Below are 27,667 nucleotides of genomic sequence, written 5' to 3' on the forward strand. Positions count from 1 at the left end.
ATCAAAACTCAAAAGGCACAGAATTGTTGAATCAAAAGTAAAAGAACATCTGAATATCAAGCAGGTCAAATGAGAAGAAATCTTCCAAGAAAACATGCACATTAAGTGAACTAACTGTTTTAGATAAGATCACATTTAGCCTACCAGTGACAGGTGCGTGAAAGGACTGATTCCAAAAGAATTCATTATATCATGCCTCATGATCACAAGTGCTACATTCTCTGTCATAATTCAGAAGTCATTCTTCATAACTGCAACGTCAGTTGTATTAGCAGCCATGATAAAGATGCTAATGCTACGAGAGAATCTCACATCTACTTGACTTTTAGGGCCTGTTTGGAACGCAGGAATAAAAAACACGGGAATAGGAAAAAACGTAGGAATGGGGTGAGTGTGTAGTGGTAAAACAGAGGAAAGGAAAAACGCGGGAAATAACTAGAAAGGATGTTTGGAACGCAGGAATCCATAACACAGGAAAAACGCAGAGAGAGGCGTTGAACAGCCGTAGGAAAGTTTCCAATGAGCTCAGACCTCATTTTCTGATTCCTCCAAAAATACAGGTGTAGCTGCCGTTCCTTTGGAAAGTTTCCTGTGGTTTCCTTTGTTCCAAACGATGAGAGAGACGATCATTCCTCTGCACACAAAAAGTTGCTCCCAAAAGAAGGAGCCTGTGGAAATGAAAGGGAATTGGTGATGGAGTGTGCAACGTTCGCCAAGCACTGAATATATGAAGTCAGCAGGGCCGGTAGTTCTTTCTTGGCTTGGATTCCTTCGCTTCCGAAAGAGGTTCATCACGACATCAATATCAACCGGAGGAGATCGTATGCAAGAAGCTCTTTCCAACGAAAATTTTTCTTCGAAAGGAGTACCAGCATGAACCTGGGTCGCTCAAGAGGTACTTTGTGTTATACCTTAGACCTTACCAGATCCAATTGCTGTGCAAAGCTACTTGGAACGAGTTTCCTGTACGTTTCCTATGCTTTTCCTTTGATCCAAACGAGGCCCCAGGTGCAAACAGCAAGTCAAGAAGGATTTTTCTGGAGATCTATGCTTCTTGTAAGATTTACTAACAATCAATACGGGTTGGCCCCTCCAAGAAAATGATACTTTGCAGGGAGAAATTTTATGTGTTCTCGACAAGTCCCTTTGCTTGAGAAGAGATCGATCAGCAAGGTTGTGGTTGAATGTTGAAGTGAGAAATTTCTCTCATCGATTTTGGACAGGTAAGTTCCAGCCCTGACTATTTCGCGTTTCTCTAGTAACTCCCTGACCACATGATTCAGCAATCGAGAATTGGCCTCACAGCCAGCATTCTCCATGGATGAAAACATATCTTCTGCCTCTTCCACCAATCCTTCTTTTATAAGATTTGTCATCATTACACTGTAAGTCACAACAGAAGGCAGCAGCCCACTTCTTGAGATAGAAACAAACAGATCCTTAGCTTCTTCAACTCGCCTAGTTTGAAACATTCCAGATATCATGATATTGAGAGTTTTGATATCGATCTTTGCATTCATTGCATGCAGTTCTTTGAAAAGCAAAATTGCTTTATCAGAGCAACTGTTTTTAAAAAGTCCACTAAGAACTATCATGTATGTATCTGTGCCCACTGATATTCCACTTTCAGTCATTTCATGGAACATTTCCAATGAAGAAACTGTTCTCCCAGCCATGAAGCACGATGTTGTATAAATTAGTTGAAGGCTTTATTCCCTTGTGCAAAATTTCTCTCAAAAGACTCAATCCGTCATCGATCCTTCCAACTTTACTATAGCCATTAACGAGTGTACTGTACGCTACAACATCTGGCTGAATGCCAGCTGACACCATAGCATCAAATACTCTTAATGCTTTCTCCATCTTGCCAACTACTAGACAGTACCCATCCATCAGCGTACTATACACCATAATATTAGGATGCAGACCAATACTTACAGTCAAGTCAAATATATTTTGTGCGTCCATTACCCTTCCCACTTTGCAAAGGTTGTTTATTATCGAACTGAAGAAAACAATGTCAGGACGCATACCGTTATTCATCATTTCCAAAACCAATTCCTTGGCTTTCAGCAAACCACCATGAGTGCAAAAACCTTGAATCAGGCATTGGTAAGTAGATATATTGGGTGCTACTCCTTGATCAATCATTTGATTGAATTTTTCCACAGCATCATCCATCTTACCAATTCTGCAAAGCGTAGCGATCACTGTCGAATAGGTTACTACATTCGGTTTCACTCCTTGCTCCCTCATTTCATTGAAGATACTCGTAGCCCTATCTAGCATTCCACTATTAGCATATGCCTTGATCAGCACATTGAAAGTATGGCTGTTACGTGCAATACTGTCAGATAGCATCAAATTGAAGAGATCTGCCATATCAACTAGGCATCCTTTAGTAGCGTACCCATTGAGCATAATTTGGTAGGAGAAAATATCAAGTTTTTGGCCCTTCATTGCCATTGAGTCAAAAACATCTCTAGCATCCTTGATTTTTCCATGCTTACAAAGGGAAGCCATTAACGAGTTCAAAGTAACAACATTCGGTAGGATGCCCCGACTTGTCATTTCTTTAAATACCCTCACTGCCTCCTTCCATGGGCCCGAGAGGAATATCCATAGATCAAGTTATTATACGTCCAGTTATATGGCTGAACGTCTTTTGTCGTGTTCATAAACCCGGGGTCCCCAATAGACCCGCTTCCCTACAAAACTCGGCCCAGCAGACGGCGCAGCGACAGCACGCGCCTAGGCCGGCCCAGATACACAATGACAGACCAAGACCACGATCCGGTTCCCGACCGGCACCTTCGGCCAGGAGATCTGGTCGGAACCCCGACTGGAAGGCCTGGCCATGGTGGGACCGCAGTTCGACTCTGACCCCCTTTCTCCGATCGAGGATATGCCGGACCTCTGCTCGCTGCTCTTTCCCGACCGACACGATCGGGGCCGACTGGGAACGACCGACCGGGGATGCCCGCTCGGTGTGGGCCCGGGGAGCAGGCGGAGCAGATAAGGTAAGACGCTCAAGTCAACCGCAATACCGAGGACCGTACCCTGCCATGCCCCGCGCACCTACAGGACGGTGCCGTCGGGCCATGTCAGACGGACATTGTACAGCCTGCTAGACGCATCAGAGTATAAATAGTATTGTGGCGCGCCGTCGTTTGCCGTACCAGGCGAACACTGTACAGCCTGCCAGACGCGTCAGAGCATAAACAGTGTTGTGGGTGCCGTCGTTTGCCGTACCAGACGAACACTCTGTAGCCTATCAGATACAACAGAGCATGAACAATATGCATGGGCGATGGCGGCGTAAACAGTATGGCGGGCGACGGCGGCCATCCCGTACCCGATGGCATGGGCAACAAGACTAGGCAGCGCGCCCGTATACACTCTCTCTCTTTCTCTCTGACTTGTAAGGTCATCCCCTTCAACTATAAAAGGGGATGCGCTCTCTCCTAAAAGAGGACTCGAGGACTCGAGGACTCGGTGACTCGATGACTCGACGGCTACATAGGCTACCGAACATGATCTCAACAGTCTCAACAGCTCGCAAGCTCGGGCACACAGAGACGCACACAGAGCACACGCTCCAACACTTAGCATATGTTTGAGCCCCCGTCACTCTCTTCCACTCAGACTAGAGTCCGACCAGACCTTTTATACCCCCCACTTCTTTCCTCACTCGTTTGTAACCCCACAGCAAACTTCGAGCACCTGGGCTCAGGAATAAAGTCACCAACCGACCTCAACTGGACGTAGGGCCCATTGGTTGAACCAGTATAAATCATGTGTCACTGAATGTTAGGCCACATCCGATCACAACGCATGACAAAACTACAAATATTTACTTGTTGGCCACATTTCGCACTCATAGTTGTCGTGGGGAGGACGCCGTGCGTTTTTTGGTCATCGGAGGGCCCACCTTTCCACTATCTTCGGCATGGCGGGCTCGAGCAATACGATTCGCTTTGGCTTGCTGGAGTTTCCCACGCTCCCACTTGTTGGGATGTGGGTTCCTCCCGTCTTCGAGCCGCTCCAGACCTTCCTCTTCAGAAGTCTAGACTTCATCGCCGACCAGCTCGGCGTACTCTGCCTCCGCGAGGAGGCGCTCTTCCCGATGTCCACTGGAGGAGGAGCACCCTCCACCGGCCCTAGGTCGCTCGACGACCTCGATGTCGAGACACACGCACTCTGCCTCGAGCCCATGCTGGGCTCAAACCCCACGGTGAGTAACATAGATATTATTCTTTACTCACTGATTAACACCTTCCGCCAGCTCTCCGGAGGAACCCCGTTGTCCCCACCGCGACCGCCATGTGACCAGTTCCCCTATGGCTTCGCGTCCCCCATGGACGCGTGCGCGCGGGGCCCTGGAGGATGCTGACGCCGCCTCCTCTCATGTCCGAGTTCGTGGGGATGGTGGGATACGCCCCCGCCTCCTTCCACGACCTTGTCGATGATGAGGTCGAAAGCGATGGCTCCAGCATCGGCGACGTCATGACACCTGGCCACCCTCTGTCCCGGGAGTGTGCTATGGCGGACGCCCTGGGACAGCTACCGGAGGTGGTGGAGTCTCTACAGACTCACACCCCTCCAGACCGCCGTGCGTAGGCCCTGGCGCATGCGTAGGAGCACGGCAAGGAGTTACGACAAAGGCGGCAGAGCCAGCCGCCACCTACGCCGGCGCGCCCGGCGCAGCAAGCTGTGCCACATGAGCATAACCCAGTGAGCGGCGCTCAGGGTCATGCCCGTCAGGTCCAGCGTAACATCTTGGACGGAGGGGACGATCTCCCTCAGTTTGCTCAGGCTGGCCAGAACATCGCTGCTGCGGCGACGCTTCTGCGCGGCCTCCCTGAGCCTGCTGACCCCCAGGAGCAGGCGATCCACCAGAATCTTCGGGCGCTGGTGGAGACCACCGCCGTTCAGCAGGAGAAAAGCTCTGCGTCGCGACACCGGCACGTGGCCTCTTGCCTAGCCAGGGGACTAGGGCCGCACTAGTCGAATCACTCCATCCACTCACCACAGCAGTTGCCGGCACGTGGAGCAGGAGGCCGCGGCTACGCCGCAGCCCAACCCGGCGCCCGCTCCACACCGACCACCTGTGCGTGAACGGATTGGGCCAAACCATGACGCTCGTAGCGTCATCAACAATCGACGCCACGCCTGGCACGATGATGACATCCATCAAATCGTGGCGAGAGCAGGCGGCGCGAGCCCTGGCCTGACCATCGAGGACTGCGAGGACACGTACCCCAGGCATGGTGGCCAACCGAACGACCGGAGCCCTAGCCCGGATGGCTCGGGGCCACGGGCCTTTGGTCACCGCATCCTAAAAGCGTCGTTCCCACAGCGCTTCCAACCGCCCACCAACGTCGCCAGGTACACCAGGGAGATGAACCTCGGTATATGACTCGAAGACTTTCGGCTTGCCTACCGAGCCGGAGGAGTGGATGATGACTACTTCATCATCCAGTACCTCCCCATCTACGTAGGGGTGCATGTTCGAGCATGGCGCGAATTTCTTCCGCCCGACAGTATCCGCGACTGGGCGAATCTCAAGAGGGTCTTCGTCAGAAATTTCTAGGGGACGTATGTCCGTCCTAGGAATTCCTAGGACCTCAAGAGCTGCCAGCAGGAGCCCAATGAGTCCCTGTAGGATTACATCCATAGGTTCTCAAAGCAGTGCAACTCCCTTCCTGATGTCATCGACGCGGACGTCGTCAGCGTGTTCCTCTCTGGGAGAACCTGCAAGTCCCTGATCCACAAGCTCGGCTATGTGAAGCCCCATACCACCCGTGGCCTGCTCGACATCGCCACGAACCATGCCTCCGGCGAGGAGGCGGTCGGGGCGGTCTTCAGCGGCGGTTGGGACAGGGGCAAGGCCAAGCGCGAGGACCAAGGCGAGTGCCCCTCCACACAAAAGGGTAAGAAGAACAAGAAGGATTGGTGCCGACCGGCCAACCTAGCTTTGGTCATCGTGGCCGCCCGCGCGAGCAACCATCCCCAGCAGGGCCAACCCGACCACTTCGACAAGCTCATGGAGAGTCCATGCACCAACCACGCCTATCCCATCAAACACCTCTACAAGGACTGTGAGCTCCTCAAGCGCTTCCTGCGGCAAGCCGCCAAGCCAAAGGAAGGGAAAGGCAAGGAGGAGGCCAAGAAAGGAGGCGCGGTGGGCAAGGATGAAGATGGCTTACCCGACCCCGAGGAATGCCTCATGATCTTTGGGGGATCCGACGCCATCCACTCCAAGCGCTAGCACAAGGTACTCTACAAAGAGGCATGCACCGCCGAGTCAGCCATCCCCTCTTTCCTTAGCTGGTCAGACAACCCGATCACTTTTGATCAGAGAGACCATCATTCCCATGTCCCCCGACCGAGTCGCTACCCGCTCATCATCGACCCCATCATCCGCAAGAAGCGCCTCACTAAGGTGCTGATGTACGGAGGCAACAGCCTCAACATTCTCTACGTCGACACCCTTAACGTCATGCGCATCCCCCGGTCGGAGCTCCGCCCAGTGAGCTCTCCCTTCCACGGCGTGATCCCAGGGACGCAGGCATACCCATTCGGGCATATCGACCTGCCCGTCATGTTTGGTGACCGCGCTAACTTCCGCTCGGAGGTCTTAACCTTCGAGGTAGTGGACTTTCCAGGGTCCTACCATGCCATCTTGGGGCGGCCATGCTACGCCAAGTTCATGGCGATCCCCAACTACACCTACCTCAAGTTGAAGATGCTGGGGCCGAACGGCGTGATCACCATAGGTAGCACCTTCTTGCACGCCTACACGTGCGACCACAAGCATTACGAGCTCGCCACTGCCATCATCAACTCCACTGAGCCCCCGGAGCTCGGGAATTCGGTGACTCCAGCAGTCCCCGACCACAATGGGTAGACCTCCTCAAGCACCTTCCATCCGATTGAGGAAACCAAGGCGGTGGAGATCGACCCCAGCAACCCAACCAAGACAGTGTGGATCGGGACCAAGCTCCCGACCAAATAGGAAAGCGAGCTCGCCGACTTTCTACGCACAAATCATGATGTCTTTGCGTGGAAGCCTTCTGACATGCCGGACATACCGAGGGAGGTCGCCGAGCACACACTATGCGTCGTCCCAGGCTCAAAGCCTACCAAGCAACGCCTACATCGCTTTGACGATGAGAGGCGCAGGGCCATAGGCGAGGAGATCGCCAAACTTCTGGCAGCCGGATTCATCAAAGAGGTATACCACTCCGACTGGCTAGCCAATCCTGTTCTTGTGAAAAAGAAGAATGGGAAATTGAGAAAGTGTGTTGACTATACTGGCCTCAACAAGGCATGCCCAAAGGACCACTTCCCTTTACCACACATAGATCAGATAGTTGACTCCACCTTAGGGTGCGAAATACTCTCCTTCCTGGATGCCTACTCAGGCTACCACCAGATCATGATGAAAGAGTCTGACCAGGTCAAGACTTCAGTCATCACCCCGTACGGTTTGTACTGTTACGTAACCATGCTTTTCGGTCTGAAGAACGCTGGCGCCACCTATCAACGGTGCATGCAGCGATGCTTCGCCGACCAAATTGACCCGCCCGACCAACCTGACCAAGTCGAGCGGCCAAAACTAACAATCGCCGTCTATGTAGATGACATAGTGGTGAAAATGGCTCAAGCTAGCGACCTGATCGCAAACTTGGCCGCCACATTCGCGAACCTCCGAAGGTTCAGCGTCAAATTGAATCCCAAAAATGTGTTTTCAGGGTTTCGAAGGGGAAGCTGCTCAGATACATCGTGTCTAAGCGCGGCATCAAAGCCAACCCCAAAAAAATCATGGCCATCTCTAACATGGGCCCTATACGCAATGTTAAGGGTGTACAGAGGCTCATTGGCTGTTTGGCCGCCTCGAGCCTGTTCATCTCCCGACTAGGCGAACAGGGGTTGCCTCTCTACAAACTTCTCAAGAAGATAGACGTATTCATCTGGACAAAGGAGGCATAGTAGGCTTTGGAAAGCCTCAAAGCATCACTGACGTCGGCCCCAATCCTCGTCGCTCCCGAACGGGGAGAATCCCTCCTCCTCTACATCGTGGCAAGCAACCATGTTGTGAGCACCACCCTTGTTGTTGAGAGGGAGGAGCCGGGACATCCCCCTGGAGGTCCAACGACCGGTGTACTTTGTTGGTGAGGTACTCGCCGACGCCAAAATTTGTTACTCCCAGGTTTAGAAGCTCCTGTACGCTGTGCTGATGGTGACCCGGAAGCTCCTGCACTACTTCACCGACCACGAGCTCATGGTCATCACATCGTACCAACTCGGGGAGGTCGTCCGTAACCACGACGCCGCTGGCCGCATCTCAAAGTGGGCTCTTGAGCTCATGGGTCACGACATCAGGTATGTCCCCTGCACTACTATTAAGTCTCAGGCTCTTGCCGACTTCATCGCCGAATGGATGAAAGTCTAGCTCCTGACCCTGGACGTCACCCATGAGTACTGGACGATGTACTTCGATAGGTCAGTCATGGCGATCTCCCCGGATGGGAGCAAGCTCCGCTACACGATCCGTCTCCATTTTCCAGCCTCAAACAATGCCACGGAGTACGAGGCCCTCATCAATGGACTACACATTGCCGTCGAGCTTGGCGCCACACGGCTGTATGTCCGCAGTGACTTAGAGTTGATCATCGACCAAGTCATGAAGGAGTCCTCCTGCAAGAGCCCTCTCATGGTGGCGTACTACCAGGAGGTACGCAAGCTTGAGCACAAGTTCCGAGGGATCGAACTGCATCATGTCCCTCGAAAGGACAACGACGCCGCTGACTTCCTCGCAAAATTGGCGACAAGACGGGAATCGCCCATCGACGGGGTCTTTGTAAATGACCTCCATGAGCCGTCTGCCCGCATCCGAGAGGATCCGACCTAGACGCGCTCCAACACCAATCTGGCACTTGGGGGCTTCGACTCCCCGACGTGCCCCAACCCCGACCGAGCGCTCGGGGACTCCGACCTTGGCGCCCCCATGGCAACGTCGCACGGCGACATCACCGTGATGGCACTCGATCCGGCCGACTAGAGAGCACCACTGCTCGCCTACCTCCTCGAGGAGGTTCTCCCACCGGAAAGGACTAAAGTGCAATGAATCGCTCGATGCGCCAAGACATTCGTCGCCATTAGTAATGAACTTTATAAGTGAAGTCCGTCGGGAGTGCTCATGAAGTGCATCCTGACCGATCAGGGGAAACAACTTCTCCTCGAAGTCCATGTTGGAATCTATGGACATCATGCGGCCCCAAGGTCGCTGGTTGGGAAAGCCTTTCGCCAAGGTTTTTACAGGCCCACTATGCTATGAGATGCAGAGGACATGGTCCATAGGTGTGAAGGATGCCAGTTCTACGCTCGGCAAACTCACTTGCATGCGTAGGAGCTTCAGACCATCTCCATCACCTGGCCATTCGTGGTCTGGGGCCTCAACTTAGTCGGACCCCTCAAAAAGGCCCCGAGTGGCTTCACTCACCTGCTCGTGGCGGTGGACAAGTTCACCAAGTGGATAGAGGCGAAGCCCATCACCAATATCTGCTCGGAAGAGGTGGTCAAGTTCTTCCTCGACATCATCTATCGGTTTGGTGTCCCTAACTATATCATCACCGACCACGGAACAAACTTCACCGGGAAGAAGTGCCTGGACTTCTATGATGGATACGGCATCAGGATCGATTGGGCCACGGTCAGACACCCATGTACTAATGGTCAGGTCGAGTGGGCCAATGGCATGGTCCTCCAAGGACTCAAGCCATGCATCTTCGATCAACTCAAAAAGTATGCCGGGCGATGGGTTGCAGAGGTCCCAGCGATCCTCTAGAGCCAAAGAATGACCCCAAACCGGTCCACGGGGTTCTCATCTTTCTTCCTGGCATATAGAGCCGAAGTAGTGTTAACATCCGACCGTGATCATGGTGCCCCAAGAGTAAAGGCCTTCGACCGAGATCGAGCCACGAAGGGTCAGCAGGACATGGTCAACTTGCTCGAGGAGGCTCATGAGATGACCGTCATCCGCTCCGCTCGTTACCAGCAAACTCTCCGCAGGTACCATGAAAGAAAAATCAGGGGGAGGATCCTCGAGGTCGGTGATCTCGTACTCCGGAGGACCTAGTCAACCAAAGACAAACACAAGCTCTCTCCGCCATGGGAAGGACCATACGCGGAGGTCGAGGTGATCCGACCGGGCGCCTACCGGCTGAAGGACGACAATGACAATGTTCTCACCAACACATGGAACATCAAACAGTTATGTCATTGTTTCCCTAAAGCTTGGTCTTACCGTTTATTTCTATTCAATGCTTGCTCCTACAGCGCCCCAGCCCGAGCACTCTCAGCCTGGGTCGCTCAGGGGCTCCACGGGGGTGCTATACCACCCCCTTTTTTTATTATCATGTAGTAACACTTTTCGCCCAAACAAAAGGGCGTCACCCAAACGAACGGGCATCCTGTTCCTTTGATTACCCTACGTAACTTGCGCTTTAGCCTCCCTACCGATCATACCCTGCCACGACCTATGGTTACGAGCAGCTGAGCCTCACAGGCCATGCTCAGGTTCTTAAGGTTGTAGCCTATGGGTCAACGGGCAGGTGCGAAAAAGAAAAGACAAAAAACAAAGCTACGCAAGGATAAAAACAAGGGCGGACGGGACAAGCTTCCCCTCACGAGTGAATCCATCACAAAATGAATTTAAAATATTCACGAATGTAAAACTGTTCACACGGGGGCTCCCCCACGAATTCATCTTTTACATAAACTGACTATTTCTACTCTAACTCTATTGTGGCCCCCCGACTACGTTGGTTGACGGTGCGGTTGGCGAGGACGAAGGCAGCTCGGTTGTGGGCGGGATGATGACGCTTGCTCGGCTGTGATCGGGACGACGTTTGGCTCGGTTAGGGGCGGGACGACGCTCGCCTCTGACCTGGCCTCTGCTGCCTCCGTAGGTTGGACGACGTCTTCCCGGTGCACATTTGCGGCCATGGTCGAACGACGAGCCTCCATCACCCACTACGCGGTGACCTGCTCAGCGACCACCTGTGCGTGCAGCACCAAACTTTCCCCCAGCGCATGGATCTCGTCTATGCTCCACATGTCGACATATCCTCTGCAAACGGCCGTAAAGTCCAGATCAGGATAGTGGGTCGCGACCGAGGTCAGCACCCTCGATGTCTCATAGAACATGCCGTCGGAGATGAGCGCCCGAACTTCATTTGGGACCTCCGCCAGTTGGATGACTGGCGTACTAATGCTCAGTCCAGACCCAAACACCTCAGAGACCACCACCTGTGCAATGTTGCGAAGCTAGTCGAGCTCTCTCATGAGAGTGCGTCGCTCCTCAAGGGACTAGGCTAGCGCCTCCGCGCTCTAACCGATCGCCGCTTTGACCGTCTCTAGCTCTTGCTTCAGAGAGCCGATCTTTCCACCTAGTTTTGGAAATGGACGACAAATTCAGGAGTAAGGAAAAGAAAAATTCAAGGCATCAACCGAGGGCAGAACAGGTATGTACCGAGGTGGGCGCTTTTGAGAACAGAAAGCACATCCTCTTGCTGGGTCACCCTCTCGAGCAGCCAAGTGTTTGACTCCTCTGGCCCGAGCATCTGCCCCTGGAGCACGATGACCTCCCGCTCGGCGTCCGACCAGGCCTTCCGCTCCGCTTCCAAAGCCTCCAGGGACTTCCTGAGCGCCGCCATGATCTCCGCCAAGTGGGCCTTCGCCGTGTCGAGTTTCTACTCGGCAGCAGTCGCCCGCTCGATCACACGTAGCTCCTCCGTCCGTGCTCCCGTTGCCTCAACCACACAGTCTTGGGACTCACGGCAGGCGGACTCTAGCTTGTGCCTGAGCTCATTGACCCACCGTAACACCACCACTTCTTGATCCATCCGACCGTGCTCCTCCCGGAGAAACCGGGACTTACGGATCGACATCATCTCTAGGTCCTGCAAGAGAAGAAGCAGGCGTGCTGAGACAACCGTTTAAATGCCAAGGAATCAAAGACAACACCAGGAACACAGAAAACTTACCTCTACAACACGTGGCAGGTCGATAGTCATGGCCTGATGGACGAGCTCAACCCTCTCCAAGGCCTCCTTGAGCTTCGCCTTGGTAAGGGCAAGATTGGACTCCATCGACAGTCCTCTCTCCCCGAGCAGGTGTCAAAGCTTCACCTCCTCCTCATCGCGAAGGACGAACTGGGCCTTTCCTAGCATGATGGGGCAAGGCCACACCTACTCGCGGGTCGCCCCTGACCCACCGGAAGATCCAACCATAGTAGTATTAAGCGATGACCGGATCATCACCAACTCCCGGGACGGCGGGATGGCTGGCGGCTCCACCCCGGTGTCTTCCTCGCCGTCAAAGGGAATGTCCACCACCAGGACTCCACAGATCGCTGGTGGCTGCTCGACCTCTGGCCTGGCCATGACTCCTCTGGCCCCCTCTGGCTCTGACTAGGCGGGCGAACCATGCGCTCCTCCGCCAAGCGAGACAAGGAGCCTAGCTTCCCTCCTCTCCTCCTCCGTAACCGGTGGGGGAGGGACCACAATAGTCACCCTCAACCCGGCCTCTGCCGACACCATGGGGATTGCTGCCATCACCGCCACCGCTGCCGCCATACTCACAACCGGTTGGGAAGAAACGACCCTCATTAAGGAAGGTCGCGTCGCCGCCAACCTGCTTCCGCCGTCGCTCGTCGTGACCCACTGTAGGCTGGGCCTCCACTCTTCTCGCACGGGAGGTGGGGAGATCTCCATACCAGCCGGAGCATGGCCGCTGCAAGAGAAGGCACAAACACAGGTTAGTCACACCCAAAAACTCAACTATGAAGGCAAAGGGAAGCATGAATACATACCCAGACGAAAGCGGCAGAACCTTGAAACCCTGATCGGCTGACGATGAGCCGACCGAACGAGGATCGCTCGGGGGGTCAAAGTCCACGCCCCCTCGGATCGACCAAGGGTAGGGATGACACGGCCGGTCCCCGTTCGGCTCGCGAACGGTCACGGCCACCAGCTCACGGTGAGACCACTTGAGCAATTGGTGGGGCATCTCCCCGTTGAGGGCCATGCACGCGTGGCGACCCCAAGGGAATGGGCGAACGATCGCTCTCCCCCGACCTACTAGTGCGCTCCGTCACACTCGGAGCAGGGGGCTGAGAAGCCGATGGCGCCTCTGAAGGGCGCGGCGACCACGCCCGCTTCGCCTCTTGTTTGAGGGCGGCGTCTTCACTCGCGGCGCGCTTCCTCGACTCAGGAACGTCGCCGCACGTCTCCGTACCACGCCCGCGGATGATGGGCATAGCCGTGGGCTCACGGCGCTCCACCAAGGCCACGACAGCGCCCCTATCTCCCTTATCCTCCAAGGAACTCGCGTCATCACCCGTCTCTGTGGGCTTCTCCGACTTGAGCTCCGCCTCCACGTCGCTCCGGCTCTCACCACCAAGGACTCGCCGGTTGATCTCCTTCCCCTTATCAAACCTCCTACGGACCTTCTCGGTTTTCTTCTTCTTCTTGGCAAGCGCGGCCTCCCACTGGGTGGCTTGCCGAACCACGCCTTCCAGCCCTCTTGAAAGATGCGGTCGGGATTTATAGCCTGCGAGTCCCTTCGAAAAACGGGCAACTCGAAATCAATCAAAACAAGAAGGAAAAGGTCACGGGAAAACTCCTCCTATTCCTGGTGTCCCTTCGAGGGAGTCTTCATTTCTTAACTGCTGTGCCCGACCAAGATATCTCCAGACTTCATCTTTCGACAACTCCTCCGGCGATGCGCGGTCGGGATCCATCGGGCCAGAGTATTCCCACATCGGCAACGTCCTTTGCCCAGCGGGGCAACCCGACAGCGAAAGAAGGTGTGGAAGACCCACAACCCATCGAGGCCATTCCGCACGAGCTTTCGAAGCTCCAGCTCGAAGATCGCCAACTTTTTTTTGTTGACGGGAAGGACCCCACGTCCAACTTTTCCTCTTCTCCGGCCTTCCCCTGGTAAACGTCGGGAACGGCGCCTCCACTGGGTTCCTGATATAGAACCACTCGACATGCCACCCTCGGTTGGAATCGTTGGGGGAGTACACGGGGTAGGGGACCGACGGCTTCGGCCTCTTCTGTAGGGCAAACCCTCCAACCAGTGCGGTTCTGGGCGATTTCCCCTCAGATAGGGCTCGCTCGATGAAGACTCGCTGGAATAGATCCACATGCGGCTCCATCCTAAGGAAGGCCTCGTAGACAATGACAAAGCCGGCGATGTGTAGCACCCCAGTTGGGTTGAGGTGCTGCAACTCCAGACCCCACTCGTTGAGGAGACCACGCAGGAACCAATGCGCGGAGTACCTGAGCCCGCGCTCATGGAAGGCGAGGAAGGAGACAACCTCATTGGCCTAGGTTCACGGAACAACCTCCCCCGACATAGGAGCCCTCTAATGCGCCACCTCCTTCGACGGAAGCAGCCCCTTCACGGCGAAGTCGGCCAGCACGGCCTCATCCACGTTGGAAGGCCTCTAGTTCAACATCGCACCTCGGATTTACGAACGAATCTGTGAGTTTTTCCTCTCCCTCTCTCTACTCTCCTCTCTCCTGTAAACCGCCGCGGCACATGAACAGGCTTGGCAAAAAGAAGGAAGGAGAAATGGTAGCGGTTGAAGAAAGGCAAAAGAATAGGAGGAAAACCCTCTCCCTTCCCCCAATTTAATACGGAAAGGCGTGCGGCGGGACGTGGCCCTGGCTGATTGGACGCGGCCTGCCCCACAAAACGTCGCCTGGCTAACAGGACGTGGCCTAGGCGGGGCCACCACTACCACAACCTGAGCATGGGAAACGAGGCGCAACCACACGCAAACGACCCTCCGCCTTCCCAGGTAGGGTTTGGAGGGGGCCACCGACGGAATCTCCATCGAGGAGAGGCCAGCGGGTCACCCGAGTCGATCGGACGGCTTGGGCGGCTGTCGAGAGACAGGTAAGGAGTAGTGGGATGCCCCATGTGGGTTATGCCGACTCCGTCATAAACAACGGACCCGGATTCCACTCGAACATATCCGATAGGAGCTCCCCGAACCTGTCACTCGAGCCATCAAGGTAACTTTACCAAACCCCGTTTTACTTTTCCAGTACATAAGCATTCATTCTCATGCATGCATTTATACATCCAAATCATTGCATATGTGTGGGGGATATGACCCCCGGTACCCACAAGATAAGACATGGGCCGTACCACCAAAGGTGGCCCAACCCACAAGATCAAGGCATGCATGGTACTGGTCGACATGCACCGCAAGATATTGTATAGTACCAAATAAAATACTTTCCTTGTAACCCTACCTCTCCAAAGTATATAAGGAGAGGCAGGGATCCCCTAGTCGACATCTATATACATCTCATATTCAATACAATCAACCAAACACACAGGACGTAGGGTATTACGTCGATCAGACGGCCCGAACCTGTCTAAATCGATGTCTCTGCGTCTTGTGTCACCATCTAGTTCCTGATCACGCGCACCTCTACCAATCAATCTACCATCGTGGGTTGCCCCCTCGGTGGACTACCGATGATATTCTATCAACAGTTGGCGCGCTAGGTAGGGGCGTACGTGCTAATCCCGTGACGAACCAGATGGACTTCAAGATCAACAGCACGTTCTTGACGAGGGCTCCCGGAGTAGCGTTGCTTCGCCGTGTTCACATTACCAGATCAGTCTCAGGGTCTCCACCTCCGAGTGGAATTCAGGGCACCTACAGTCGACGCTGTCCCGTGGCGTCAAGATCGTGTGGATTTTGGTCTGGTGTCGGTGTAGCCGAGCATTGCCAACCAACAAGCAGAGCAGCCACCAAGGGCCACGCCCTGCGCGTGGGATCAGAGGGGAGGCGGCTACTCAGGACACAGACTACTCGTCATCGGACATGCAAGCCAAGCCAATCAACTTGTACATGCCTCACATACATACGACAAGACATACAAGCCAAATTAGGATATCACGACAAGACCTCCATCAAAGATTTCATGCAGTAACCAACAAACAGGAGACGTACGGATGCAAATTTGCATGTAAAGATGCATACACGGCATACGGAAATAATTTCCTTGGCCACTCGTTTGTACTTTTGGTATCCGACTCCAACGGGAAGCGAGCCGCCCAAGGTTTCTTTGAGTGCCGGGCTTCGCAATGATCATCTGCTGCTTCGACCACCTGCTGCTTCGCAATGATCATCGCCGCATAGAACAATGCCATGACGATCGCGACCGCCGCCATGACGACAGTTCGGAAAGCTCGAGCGCCGGGCAACTTCGTCAACGCCGACCAGATAATGCCATACACCGCCGACTAGACGTTCTGTCTAAAGCTAAGTCATGCTTTAATATTTTTCTAAATATTCTCCAATCTTCGTATATCGCCATAATGTTTCTTCGAGTTGTTTTCTCCATGTTTGCTCTCCAAATGATTTTCTTTCATGTATACCATCTTAAAGATGACATACAACTAAGTCTAAGGCGAACCCCAAACAGTCATGTTGATGCTCGGATGTCCCCAGAGACGGCCCTATCTCCGGCTCCTCCCTACACATGCACGAGTGTCTGCCCTCTGCGTTATGGGTGGTCGGCAATGGCTCCTTAGCGACGCTTTGTTCTTCCTACACGCACACAGGCTCCATGCTCCGCGTTATGGTTAACAGGCTAGCTAGGGCTGGAGACTTAGCTACACACTAACTGGTCGGGCGGTTTGTATTAAATATAAACACATCTTCATAATAACACTAAGTGTTCACACCAATTGATCATCGAGTTGCATACGTTATTTCATCACCATTGCTAATTCTTCTCTGGAGTTCATATATTTTTACATCATGTACTACCTGGTCTACATATTTGTATTGTAGGATCATCGTCTAGGTGATCGGACCACCTGGTGCTCGGACTTCTCCACCGATCAACTGGTCGAACCGCTAGGTTCATGGACTTCGTCGCCGACCAGTTGATCGGAATGTTCGCCGGTAGCTTCTACTCAATGCTCACTTCACCACCGACCAGTTGACCAGACTGTTCGTCGCTCGTGCTTCATCATCAGCTACACTGGGGGCTTACCAGCTAAGCCGGGGACTCCTAGTGGGATCTTGCTATGTCTCATCGGTGTGCTATCAAGCTGCTCCATGCTGTTTGGATCAGGGTGCTGATCTTGGGCAGCACGTCTGGGGTCTTAATACACGCATGTCAGATGACGTCGGCAAGCTTTCAGACTTCTTTTCTTTGACCTTACTACAAGATTCATTCTTCATCTTCTAGCAGGCTCGGGGACTAAGAGGCTACACTTCACCTGGCGGTGAATGTAGTGCTTATTTCTTGATTTACCCTCCTTATTGACGAAGTCTAAGTGGTTACACTTCTCCTAAGTTGAAGAATTTTCAAATTTTATCTTGAGCCCCTTATATCCTTCTAGCAAGTCTTACTTGGCTAAGTCCGAGGTCTTCTAACCAGTTAAACTGGTCGACATTGTCTTTCACTACCTAGGTCACCAGTTAAACTAGTCGGCTTCGACTTTCACCGTCCAGGTCACCAGTTAAACTGGTCGGCTTTGACTTTCACCACCCAGGTCACCAGTTAAACTGGTCAGCTTCGACTCTCACCACCCAGGTCACCAGTTAAACTGGTCGGTTTCGACTTCCACTGCTTGGATCACCAGTTAAACTAATCAGCTTCACGTCAAAGTGCTCGGACTTGTTCAAGACAGCGTTGCTCAAAGGATACAAGGCGCTCGGGGACTAGCTGTGGGGGATATGACCCCCGGTACCCACAAGATAAGACATGGGCTGTACCACCAAAGGTGGCTCAACCCACAAGATCAAGGCGTGCATGGCACTGGTCGACGTGCACCGTAAGATATTGTATAGTACCAAATATGATACTTTTCTTATAACCCTACCCTTCTAGAGTATATAAGGAGAGACAAGGGTCTCCTAGTCGACATCTACATACATCTCATATTTAATACAATCAACCAAAGACATAGGACGTAGGGTATTACGTCGATCAGACGGCCCGAACCTGTCTAAATCGCAGTCTCTGCGCCTTGTGTCACCATCTAGTTCCTGATCACACGCACCTATACCAATCAATCTACCATCGTGGGTTGCCCCCTCGGTGGACTGCCAACGATATTCTATCGACAATATGCAATCATTGCATCGTAACGCTTCGCGTCGCGTTACGAAGCGGTAGTCGTCTCATTCGATATGAGCGGCAATCGATCAGGGTTCGAAGGCCGGCCCGTGAAGGGCTTAAGGCCGCCTCACGTCAAACAGAGCCAGGGGAGAAAACATAGATGAGCCCGAGCAGCCCTCGCCCGACCCACTCAAGAGCGGACAGGGTCATCTCCACCTTGTCGTTCGATCCTGACCTCGAGCCGTTTTCACAGAATCTCCATCGAGTGGAGGCCATCGAGCCACCTGAGTCGCTCTTCGGAACGACTCGGGCATCTGTCGGGAGGCAGGTTAAGGAGAAGTAGAGTACCACATGAGGGCTATGCCGACCCCGTCATGAATGATAGACCCGAATTCCACTCGAACATGCCCGTTAGCGAGCTTACCGAAGCCCACCACTCGAGCCATCGAGGCAAGTGGCGTCAGCTCAACCCCTCCGGTTGTGGAAACCGCAGACGGGGTGACGTAGGAAATCATGCGATCGACCCCGACCGGCCCCTAGTGGCTCGGGGGCTCAAGCCGCCAGATCCTGACTCAGGAACCCGTCTGGCCCCTAGTGGCACAGGTTGCGGTCGGAACGGACACGGTCGAACACCCTGACCTGAAGAGACACAAGAGTCCACAACCCCAAAAAAGAGTACCAAGGTGCTCAGCCTCCGAACGACTCCCCAGCCGGCCACAGGCTTAGGGGCTGCACCCACCGGGTGCGCTCGTGCGCATCCGGCAGAAAATGGATTACCAGCGAGTCTCCTCCTCAAGGGCTGGGCGCCTATGTCTGCACGGTGCGCCTCCGTGGCCTTCGCCAGTCCCCTTCTCAGGGGCTGGGTGCCAATATCCCTCCAGCGTGCCTCCGCGGCCTTCGCCTCTCCTCCCCACGGAGGCTGGGCGCCCGTATCCACTCTGCGCGCCTCCGTGGCCTTTGCTAGTCCTCCACATGGAGGCTGGGCATCTAAATCCTACTCGGTTACCCTACGCAGTACAACAAACCAAGGGGGGAAAAACACCGAAGTTCCAATAACATCCCGCCTCCACGGCACAATGGGCACAAGAATTACAAAACAAATACAAGCTTTCATTAAGCTAAAAACACATGCCGCTGGCTTTTACAATATCATGCAAAGCGTGTGTGAACAGCCCCTTCACAGCTTCACAGAAGTCCCAAATGGGCTCGGGGGCTCCTGTCGGGTTCATAAACTCGGGGTCCCCAATGGACCCACTTCCCTACAAAACTCGGCCCAGCAGACGGCGCAGCGACAGCACGCGCCTGGGCCGGCCCAGATACACAATGACAAGCCAAGACCACGATCTGGTCCCCGACCGACACCTCTGGCCAGGAGATCTGGTCGGAACCCTGACCGGAAGGCCTGGTCGTGGTGGGACCGTAGTCTGATTTCGACCCCCTTTCTCCGATCGAGGATACGCCAGACCTCTGCTCGCTGCTCTCTCCCGACCGACACGGTCGGGGCCGACTGGGAACGACCGACCGGGGACGCCCGCTCGGTGTGGGCCCGGAGAGCAGGCAGAGCAGATAAGGTAAGACGCTCAAGTCAACCGCAATACCGAGGACCGTACCCTGCCATGCCCTGCGCACCTGCAGGATGGTGCCGTCGGGCCATGTCAGACGAACACTGTACAGGTTACCAGACGCATCAGAGCATAAACAGTATTGTGGGCGCCGTCGTTTGCCGTACTAGGCGAACACTATACAGCCTGCCAGACGCGTTAGAGCATAAACAATATTGTGGGTGCCGTCATTTGCCGTACCAGACGAACACTGTGCAGCCTGCCAGATACAATAGAGCATGAACGGTAAGGTGGGCGATGGCGGCGTAAACAGTATGGCGGGCGACGACGGCCATCCTGTACCCGATGGCGTGGGCAACAAAACTAGGCAGCGCCCGTATACACTCTCTCTTTCTCTCTAACTTGTAAGGCCATCCCCTTCAACTATAAAAGGGGATGCGCTCTCTCCTAAAAGAGGACCCGAGGACTCGGCTACTCGACGACTCGACGGCTACATAGGCTACCGAACACGATCTCAACAGTCTCAACAGCTCGCAAGCTTGGGCACACAGAGACGCACACAGAGCACACGCTCCGACACTTAGCATATGTTTGAGCCCCGTCACTCTCTTCCACTCGGACTAGAGTCCAACCGGACCTTTTACACCCCTACTTCATTCCTCACTCGTTTGTAACCCCACAGCAAACTTCGAGCACCTGGGCTCAGGAATAAAGTCACCAACCGACCTCAACTGGACATAGAGCCCGTTGCCTGAACCAGTATAAATCATGTGTCATTGAGTGCTAGGCCACATCCGATCACAACGCACGGAAAACTGCAAATATTGGCCACATTTCGCACCGACACCTTTATCAACCATTTGTCAAAGTACAGTCTCTGCCTTGTCCATTGCTCTTGCCTTACACAGTGCATCAACAACGGAGTTATAAGTCACTAAATTAGGAGAAATGCCCGGCTGCACCATTTCATTGAATAGATCACATGGTTTATTAGCATTGCGCTCCTTAAAGAAGCCATCGATGACCATAGTATACGCAACCACGTCGGGCGAGCAGACAGCTTTCCTTTCAGCCATCATGCGTAGCAATTCATCTGCCTGCTTTCTGTCATTGCAGAGGCTCTTCAGAAGTAGTATGCAGTACGAGAAAACATCAGGCACATAGCCCAACTCAAGCATTCTGTGGAGAAGGATGTCCAGAGCCCTCGGGGATGTGGGTGGCTTGATGCAGCAATTGGTCGAACAGGTGGTGTGCCTCCTCAGGGCGGAGCGTCCCTGACCGCACGTGCGCCGTGGCTGAGGCGAGGGAGAGGTGGGGAGCGCGCGGCGACGGTGAGGAGCAAGCAGCGGTGGTGAAGACGGCGGAGGAGATGCGGGCACATGACCACATTGCGGCGTGGGATTTTGGGCGTCCTGGTTCCGCCGCTTGTCTCGCCCTCCGTTGAGAGGCCGCCCAGCGGCGCTAGCGCAGTCGCTGGCGGACCTCAACACGCGCAAGCGTCTACCATGTTTGGTGACGCCGGCTGGCCCGCCGCCGCCGGTGGTTGCCGTCACCGTGGGTTGCCTCCAACAGTGGAGGCCATGGAGCTGGCGCTTCGTGGATTTGTGGGAAGAGGAGTCGTGGATCGAGGATGTTGCGCGCTCGCGGTATATGAGAGGCGCCGGCGGTGGAAGGCTCGGGAGCTCGGCGGCGCGTCGCCGGTGAGGCACGGCGAACGGGGTCACGGGGAGAGTTTGGGCCTCCGGGGAATTGGGAAGTTGCTACGGAAGATGGATCTACATCCTTCACCGAGGGTGCCTAATAATTTCTACCTTTTTATTCATTTTTGTTTAAAATAAAATATACGAAATACTCCTCCTCTCCGTTCCAAAAAAAAAAGTTAATACTGATCTGTCCTAAAATAATAGCACATCTGTAAATTAGTGTGAGTAGAAAATTACATGTTACCCTTAATCCTCTGTATAGTGCAACTGACGTCTCTGTAGTCACATATAGTAATGATTGAAAAACAATAGAAAAAAGAAGCCAACAACAAATTTCTGTGAACCAGTGGACCCAGAGCTTCTAGAGCCTTCGGCGGTTTTTTCATTTTTATTGGCGAGTTGGTTTCTTTTTATCTCCTTGGTCTTGTGAACAGGGTTGCTAATAGTCTACAGTAATGATACTCTACACCATGCGTGACAGATGTGATAGCCTATATTATAATTTTATTTTGAAAAAAATTAATCACAGATGTGCTAATATTTTGGGATAGAAAAAGTAAATGTATAAAATTCGCATTAGTTGGTTTGCCGACGAGTTTGTCCATCGACCTGACTTACTCTCTTGTTCATGTTCTTTCCCTTTTCATGCTATTCAAATCTTGACCCAAACTAAATATAAGTTGCACCTTCTAACGGCGTGTTTGGTCGCGCTTCACTAACGACTTCACATGTAACTTCACCTCTCCGCCAACCACACGCGTTGAGACGCTCTGACTCCACGTGTGAAGCCCCACAAATCCTGTCGAGAGAAGGCATAGGTGGAATGCGAAGCTGAAAATTGTGGCTTCCCTCCGCTCCATCCTCGTATTTGTGGGCCCATAGCGAAATTGCCCCCAATGTGGTGGAGGGAGAGATTGAGGCTGGCCTGAGCGTGCTGTTGAGATGGAGCGGCGCCATCCGTCAGCGTTGGGGCGAAGTATGATGTTAGGCCTGAGCGGTGGAGAAGACAAGCCCAAGCGTCGGATCAGAGCGTACGCAGGGTGGTGAGGCAGAGGGCGGCGTCGGAGCCCAGGCGAGGAAGGGAGGGGAGGTGAGGCAGAAGGCAGTGTTCGAGGCTTCGAGCCTTGGTGGGGTGGCGAGTCTAAGCTCAGGAGAGGTGGTGAGGCCGAGGGCAACATCCGAGAGAGTGCGGCGGGCTTAGAAGAGAGATGATGCTGATGACTCGAGGAGGACGGTGAAGATAAGTTAGATATTAGAAGAGGTAAAAGATAAAATAAGAAAGAAAAAATAGAAAAGGACAAGAAAAGTAGAAGGGTATTATAGATATTTCATCATTTTCATCTACGAGAAGAAGCTATTTTACCACTCATTTTTTAAAGAACTTTAGTTTCACCTGCTCCAACAGCGAAAGTTAGAAAAAACTGCTCCACGGGTGAAACCAAACGCGCCCTGATTTTGGCATGGATGAGAACATTGAAGTGTTCGTTTACGTGAAGTCGATGATATGGTACGAGATTGGACACACGGTAGACTGTCACACCCGGTTTTGTTTGTGAACTGCAACCAGAAGCCATCGCACATGGAGACGGAGCTCGTCACCCGGATCAACTAGTTCTTTGGAAGGTCCTCTAGGCTGCTTGAAATTCTCAAATTTGCAGCGAGCAAGGAGATAAGTAGCTCGTGGATCAAGAGCTGTCATACCATGTTTATTCCATGCAAATTCATTTTAACATAGAGCTCTTGTAACATATACTCCGCCTTTTTTTTCTATGAACTTCAATGCAAAGTCTAAAGCATTTTTTTCTCTTTTTACGGAGTAGCAATTTGTATATATGTAAATAAAATGTGTGAGTTTTTTTTTGAGGGGAATCAAATGGAGAGAATTCCTTATTTGACACTGGGAAAATGAGTCGTTCCTTTCTTGGCCTTGAAATTTTCTTCATTCCCTATTTGACACTCACTTTAACTTTCATCCCTAATTTGATACTACCGTCAAATCCGTTAGCTAACGGTGTTAACTGGCCGTTAAAAAGACGTTTTTGCCCCTAGAAAAAAAGCGGCGAAGCAAATTTGAGAGGAAAAAAAACTGCGCCCGCCTCTGATGCATGCGCCCAACTGCAAAAAAAAAAGGCGTAGGTTTTTTTTTCTCTCTCAAATTTGCTTCGCCGCTTTTTTTTCTAGGGGCAAAAATGTCTTTTTAACAGCCAGTTAACACCGTTAGCTAACGGATTTGACAGTAGTGTCAAATTAGGGATAAAAGTTGAAGTAAATGTCAAATAAGGAACGAAGAAAATTTCAGAACCAGGAAAGAAACGACTCATTTTTTTCCCTGTCAAATAAGGAATTCTCTCGATAAAATGTGACGGACTTTAATCCTGCCCCTTGCGTCGGTCGTATACCGGCCCGGCCCAAAACACGCTTTCTTCCTTCTCCAAACGACGGAAGAAACTTCCTGCCTGGCACGAACGGAGCACGAATATCCATCCAACCGCTCCTCCCTCGTCCGACAGGCGACGACTCGATTCCTTCCCCTCCTCCTCCTCCTCGTCTCTTTCACCGGCGACTCCGGTCTCCTCCTCCTCCGCCGCCGCCAAGAGATCGATCCGACCCCGAGCGCCCGATCCCCCAATTAATCCACCCACCAACCGCCGGCGCGCGCGGAAGATTCAGATTTGGCCCCTCACCGGTAAGGGAGCTAGATAGCGAGGATGGGCGCGTGGATGTCGCGCGTGTGGTTCCTCATGTTCCCGGCGCGGGAGTACAAGCTCGTCGTCGTGGGGCTCGACAACGCGGGGAAGACCACCACGCTCTACAAGCTCCACCTCGGCGAGGCCGTCACCGCCGCGCCCACCATCGGCAGCAACGTCGAGGAGGTCGTCTTCAAGAACCTGCGCTTCGAGGTCAGCTCCCCCCGCCCGGTCCCCTCTCTCTCTCATTCCTCCCACCCGGGGCCACAGTGGGCCATAAAGCGCGAATTCGAGGCTGGATTCGCTGCGCCGCGGTCGCCGCCGGATCGGCCGCTGCGGCGGCCGGTTTCTCCGTTAGGCCAGGCGGGCCTAAGATCTATGCTTGTGCAGGCAGAGCCGTAGAGGGGAAAGGTGGAATTTTGTGTCGCTTTGGCTCCCCTTGTTGCGTTGTTCATAGGAGGATTGAGAATTTGAGATGTCCTGCTACCTACTAGCTGTGTTCAGGGCCATTGTAGGTATTTGAGGTTGTTCTTGAGAGTTCATGACAAATCGAGATCCTCTAGCTTGCGAATCGATAAGATGCCGGTGGTGCTGCATGAATCCATCAACCCTGACAGTACAAGTACACAACCCTTTGCCTGGTGCCCTTTAGTCTGTTTTTTACTTGTTATTAGAAGCGGAGTACTACACAGTTTAGGATTCAGTGGTTATGTGTGTGATCTGTCCTTTGGAAGTTGTTTTCCTCAACCTTTTAATCTAGCTGTGATGGCCACCTGACTATTGACAATGGACAACGATGTTTTCTCTGTTTCATCACGGGGATTATTCCAACCTGGTTTTCTAATTCCTGTTCTAGATCAAACAAGCAGCTAGTATTTTTATTTTTGTTTGGCTAACACATTAGTCAATTTGGTGATGAAATAAATAAATCTTGCCATTGCATATTTGTTTGGGTAACACATTAGTGAGTTCAACCTCCAGTTCTAATCTAGTGGATCTAATCATTGTTGTCGTTGTTGTGGCCTACTCCTTTAGGCTCAGCCTCCATCTTTGAGTAGGCTTTCTATATTTTTGCTAGTTTAAAATATTGAGTTGTTCATCATCATATAGTTGTGCTATATTAATCAGTTAAACTGTATCAAATTTACTAGGCAAAGATTTAGAAGATTTGAGTCCTTAGGTTACTCTCCATCTCCAAACTTTTAAATTTCCATAGACTGAAATGGGTATTAAAACATTAAAACTCTTTGTTGGCCTGTGCAAACACTGCTAAGAATATTACCTGTCTGTAATCATACCTTTGATTGGAGAATATATTCTTTGGGCGGCTGCATTGCAAAATGAAAAATAAAAAACACAGATGCTCAGACATTCGGCAACTTGTACCATCAAAGCACCACTTTATGGAATAAGTGTTTGCAATTTATAGTGCTACATTTATTTTCTTCATGCTTTCTTCAAGGAAACAAAAACATCTGTTCAGGGAGTTGCTAATAGAAAAATGACAAAGAATCCATAATTTTTAAATGCTTAAGACAGGACATGGTACAATGCTCACTTGTCTCCTGGAAAGAAGTATTTTGCTGCAAGTGGTGTGAACTTTTGTGACAATATTTAACATGTTACTTCTGTGGTGTCAAGGTCGCGTCTTTAGCTCTTTAATTCTGCAGGATAAAGGAGACCTTTGTTCTTGTTGCTCATCAACAATAGTGGCGTGTTACTTGTATATACTAACATTATGTAACAAATCCGGTAACAGCACATACATGTTTCACTTGAATACAAGCTCATTTCGTGTATGTTTTGTATTCTGACCACATGCAGTGCATTTTCCAGAGCCGAACCTATTATATCATAAGAGTTGAGCTGCCATACATACAGCTTGTGCTAACATACTGCTTGAATGAACCAGGTCTGGGATCTAGGAGGGCAAGAAAGCCTGCGAACGTCATGGGCGACATACTACCGAGGGACGCACGCCGTCATCGTGGTGATCGACAGCACGGACCGCGCCCGGATCAACATCATCAAAGACGAGCTGTTCCGCTTGCTCCAGCACGCGGACCTGGAGGGTGCGGTGGTCCTGGTGTTTGCCAACAAGCAGGACCTCAAGGACGCGATGCCCCCGGCGGAGATCACCGACGCGCTCTCCCTCCACAGCATAAAGAACCACGACTGGCACATCCAGGCCTCGTGCGCCATCACGGGCGAGGGCCTCTACGACGGCCTTGGCTGGATCGCGCAGAAAGTCGCCGGCAAGGCGACCACGAGCTGACGTGCCTCGCAGCATTGGTTGTGGTCCGTGAATGGATGGGTTTGTTGAAGGCTTAGGGGTGGCAGGGTGGGTTTGTTTCTTCCTGCCACCATGCCCCAATGCTTATTTATGTTTTTTTTTACGAAAAACGCCTTAAACTTTGTGCCTGTATTCCAATCAATCTGAATATATGAAAGTTGGAAAAAGGGATCAAATTTCCACGCCATCATCAGATGTGAGATTTTTTACCGGGCCCAGTGACCCTTGTGCAAACACCTCCAGTCAGTGAGCTTCATGAGTGGAGTAAAGCTTGCAGTGATGATAAATAAGAGAGAATAAAACCTTGCATTAAGGTGAGTAGTTGCCGCTGACCTGGGAAGAAGATACTCCTGTGTTGTGCCCAATTTGCTCCTGGAGACAGGCTGTCAAATGTTAACTCTGCCTCCCTCGTCGGCTTCATCTGTTGATGCGTCAGGTCGCTTCCAAGTGGGCTATTCCTTGGTGGGCACAAATGTCGTCAGCAAGCACGCAACAGAAGCAGCAGGGACCGCCGAATGATTGGTCTGGCTGCTGCGACCGTACACTGCAGTGATGTCACGCTGCATGTTATAACTTGATAAGCATGAGGTTTGCGTCTGAAGCAACAGTTGAGTGAAGGGCTGGCTGTTGCATCAGTGTACGAATTGAGGGGTAAAGGACCTTACATAGATAGACATTGTACTACGTCGAATTCACACCCAGGCCTTGTTTAGATCACCTCCAAATTCCAAGTTTTTTCACTCTCTCTCCATCACATCAATTTTTAGCCGCTTGCATGTAGCATTAAATGTAGGTAAAAAAAATAACTAATTGCACAGTTTAGTTGGAAATCACGAGATGAATCTTTTGAGCTTAGTTGGTCTACGATTGGACAATATTTACCAAATAAGACAAAAGTGCTACTATTCATCGGGTTGAAATTTTTTGCAATCTAAACATGGCCCCAACCAATGAACGAATTGAGGTGCTGCCGGCCTCAAGGTTCTGCGTGCAGCCGTGGCGGCCGCCGAAGCTGAACGACGAAGGTCGCGTCAGAAGGTCGATGCCGCGGCCCATATGATGCACATGCTGAGGACTAAGGTGCATGCTATTACTGCCCTTTGTGATAAGATGCCACCGTTTTCCGACATAGGACCCTTTCTGTCTCTTTTCTCTTTATTTTTGGAATTATTCTTTCAGGCAACAAACAAGGATTTGCTAACACTATGCATGTCTTTAGTATATATATATATATATATATTTTTTTAAA

General features: G+C 52.2%; 1 protein-coding gene and 1 pseudogene across 1 annotated transcript; one reads left to right on the top strand and one right to left on the bottom strand.

Moving 5' to 3' along the window:
* Positions 1 to 1,073: 1,073 nt before the first annotated feature.
* Positions 1,074 to 22,068, bottom strand: LOC136489254 (protein Rf1, mitochondrial-like; annotated as a pseudogene).
* Positions 22,069 to 23,851: 1,783 nt separating this feature from the next.
* LOC136485291 (uncharacterized) lies at positions 23,852 to 26,624 on the top strand. Its single transcript, XM_066482200.1, has 2 exons — positions 23,852 to 24,338; positions 26,038 to 26,624. The coding sequence occupies exons 1-2, from the start codon at positions 24,147 to 24,149 to the stop codon at positions 26,398 to 26,400; spliced, it is 555 nt and encodes a 184-aa protein (XP_066338297.1). The 5' UTR covers positions 23,852 to 24,146; the 3' UTR covers positions 26,401 to 26,624.
* The last annotated feature ends 1,043 nt before the right edge of the window (positions 26,625 to 27,667 follow it).

This window comes from Miscanthus floridulus, chromosome 10 (assembly GCF_019320115.1).
Source record: "Miscanthus floridulus cultivar M001 chromosome 10, ASM1932011v1, whole genome shotgun sequence".
Lineage (NCBI taxonomy): Eukaryota > Viridiplantae > Streptophyta > Magnoliopsida > Poales > Poaceae > Miscanthus > Miscanthus floridulus.

What these genes read in the sequence shown, in the direction of transcription:
- LOC136485291 (XM_066482200.1), top strand. Translation starts at nt 24,147, where the DNA reads ATGGGCGCGTGGATGTCGCGCGTGTGGTTCCTCATGTTCCCGGCGCGG. An exon ending in TCAAGAACCTGCGCTTCGAG is followed by an intron (nt 24,339 to 26,037) that starts GTCAGCTCCCCC and finishes TGAATGAACCAG; the next exon opens with GTCTGGGATCTAGGAGGGCA.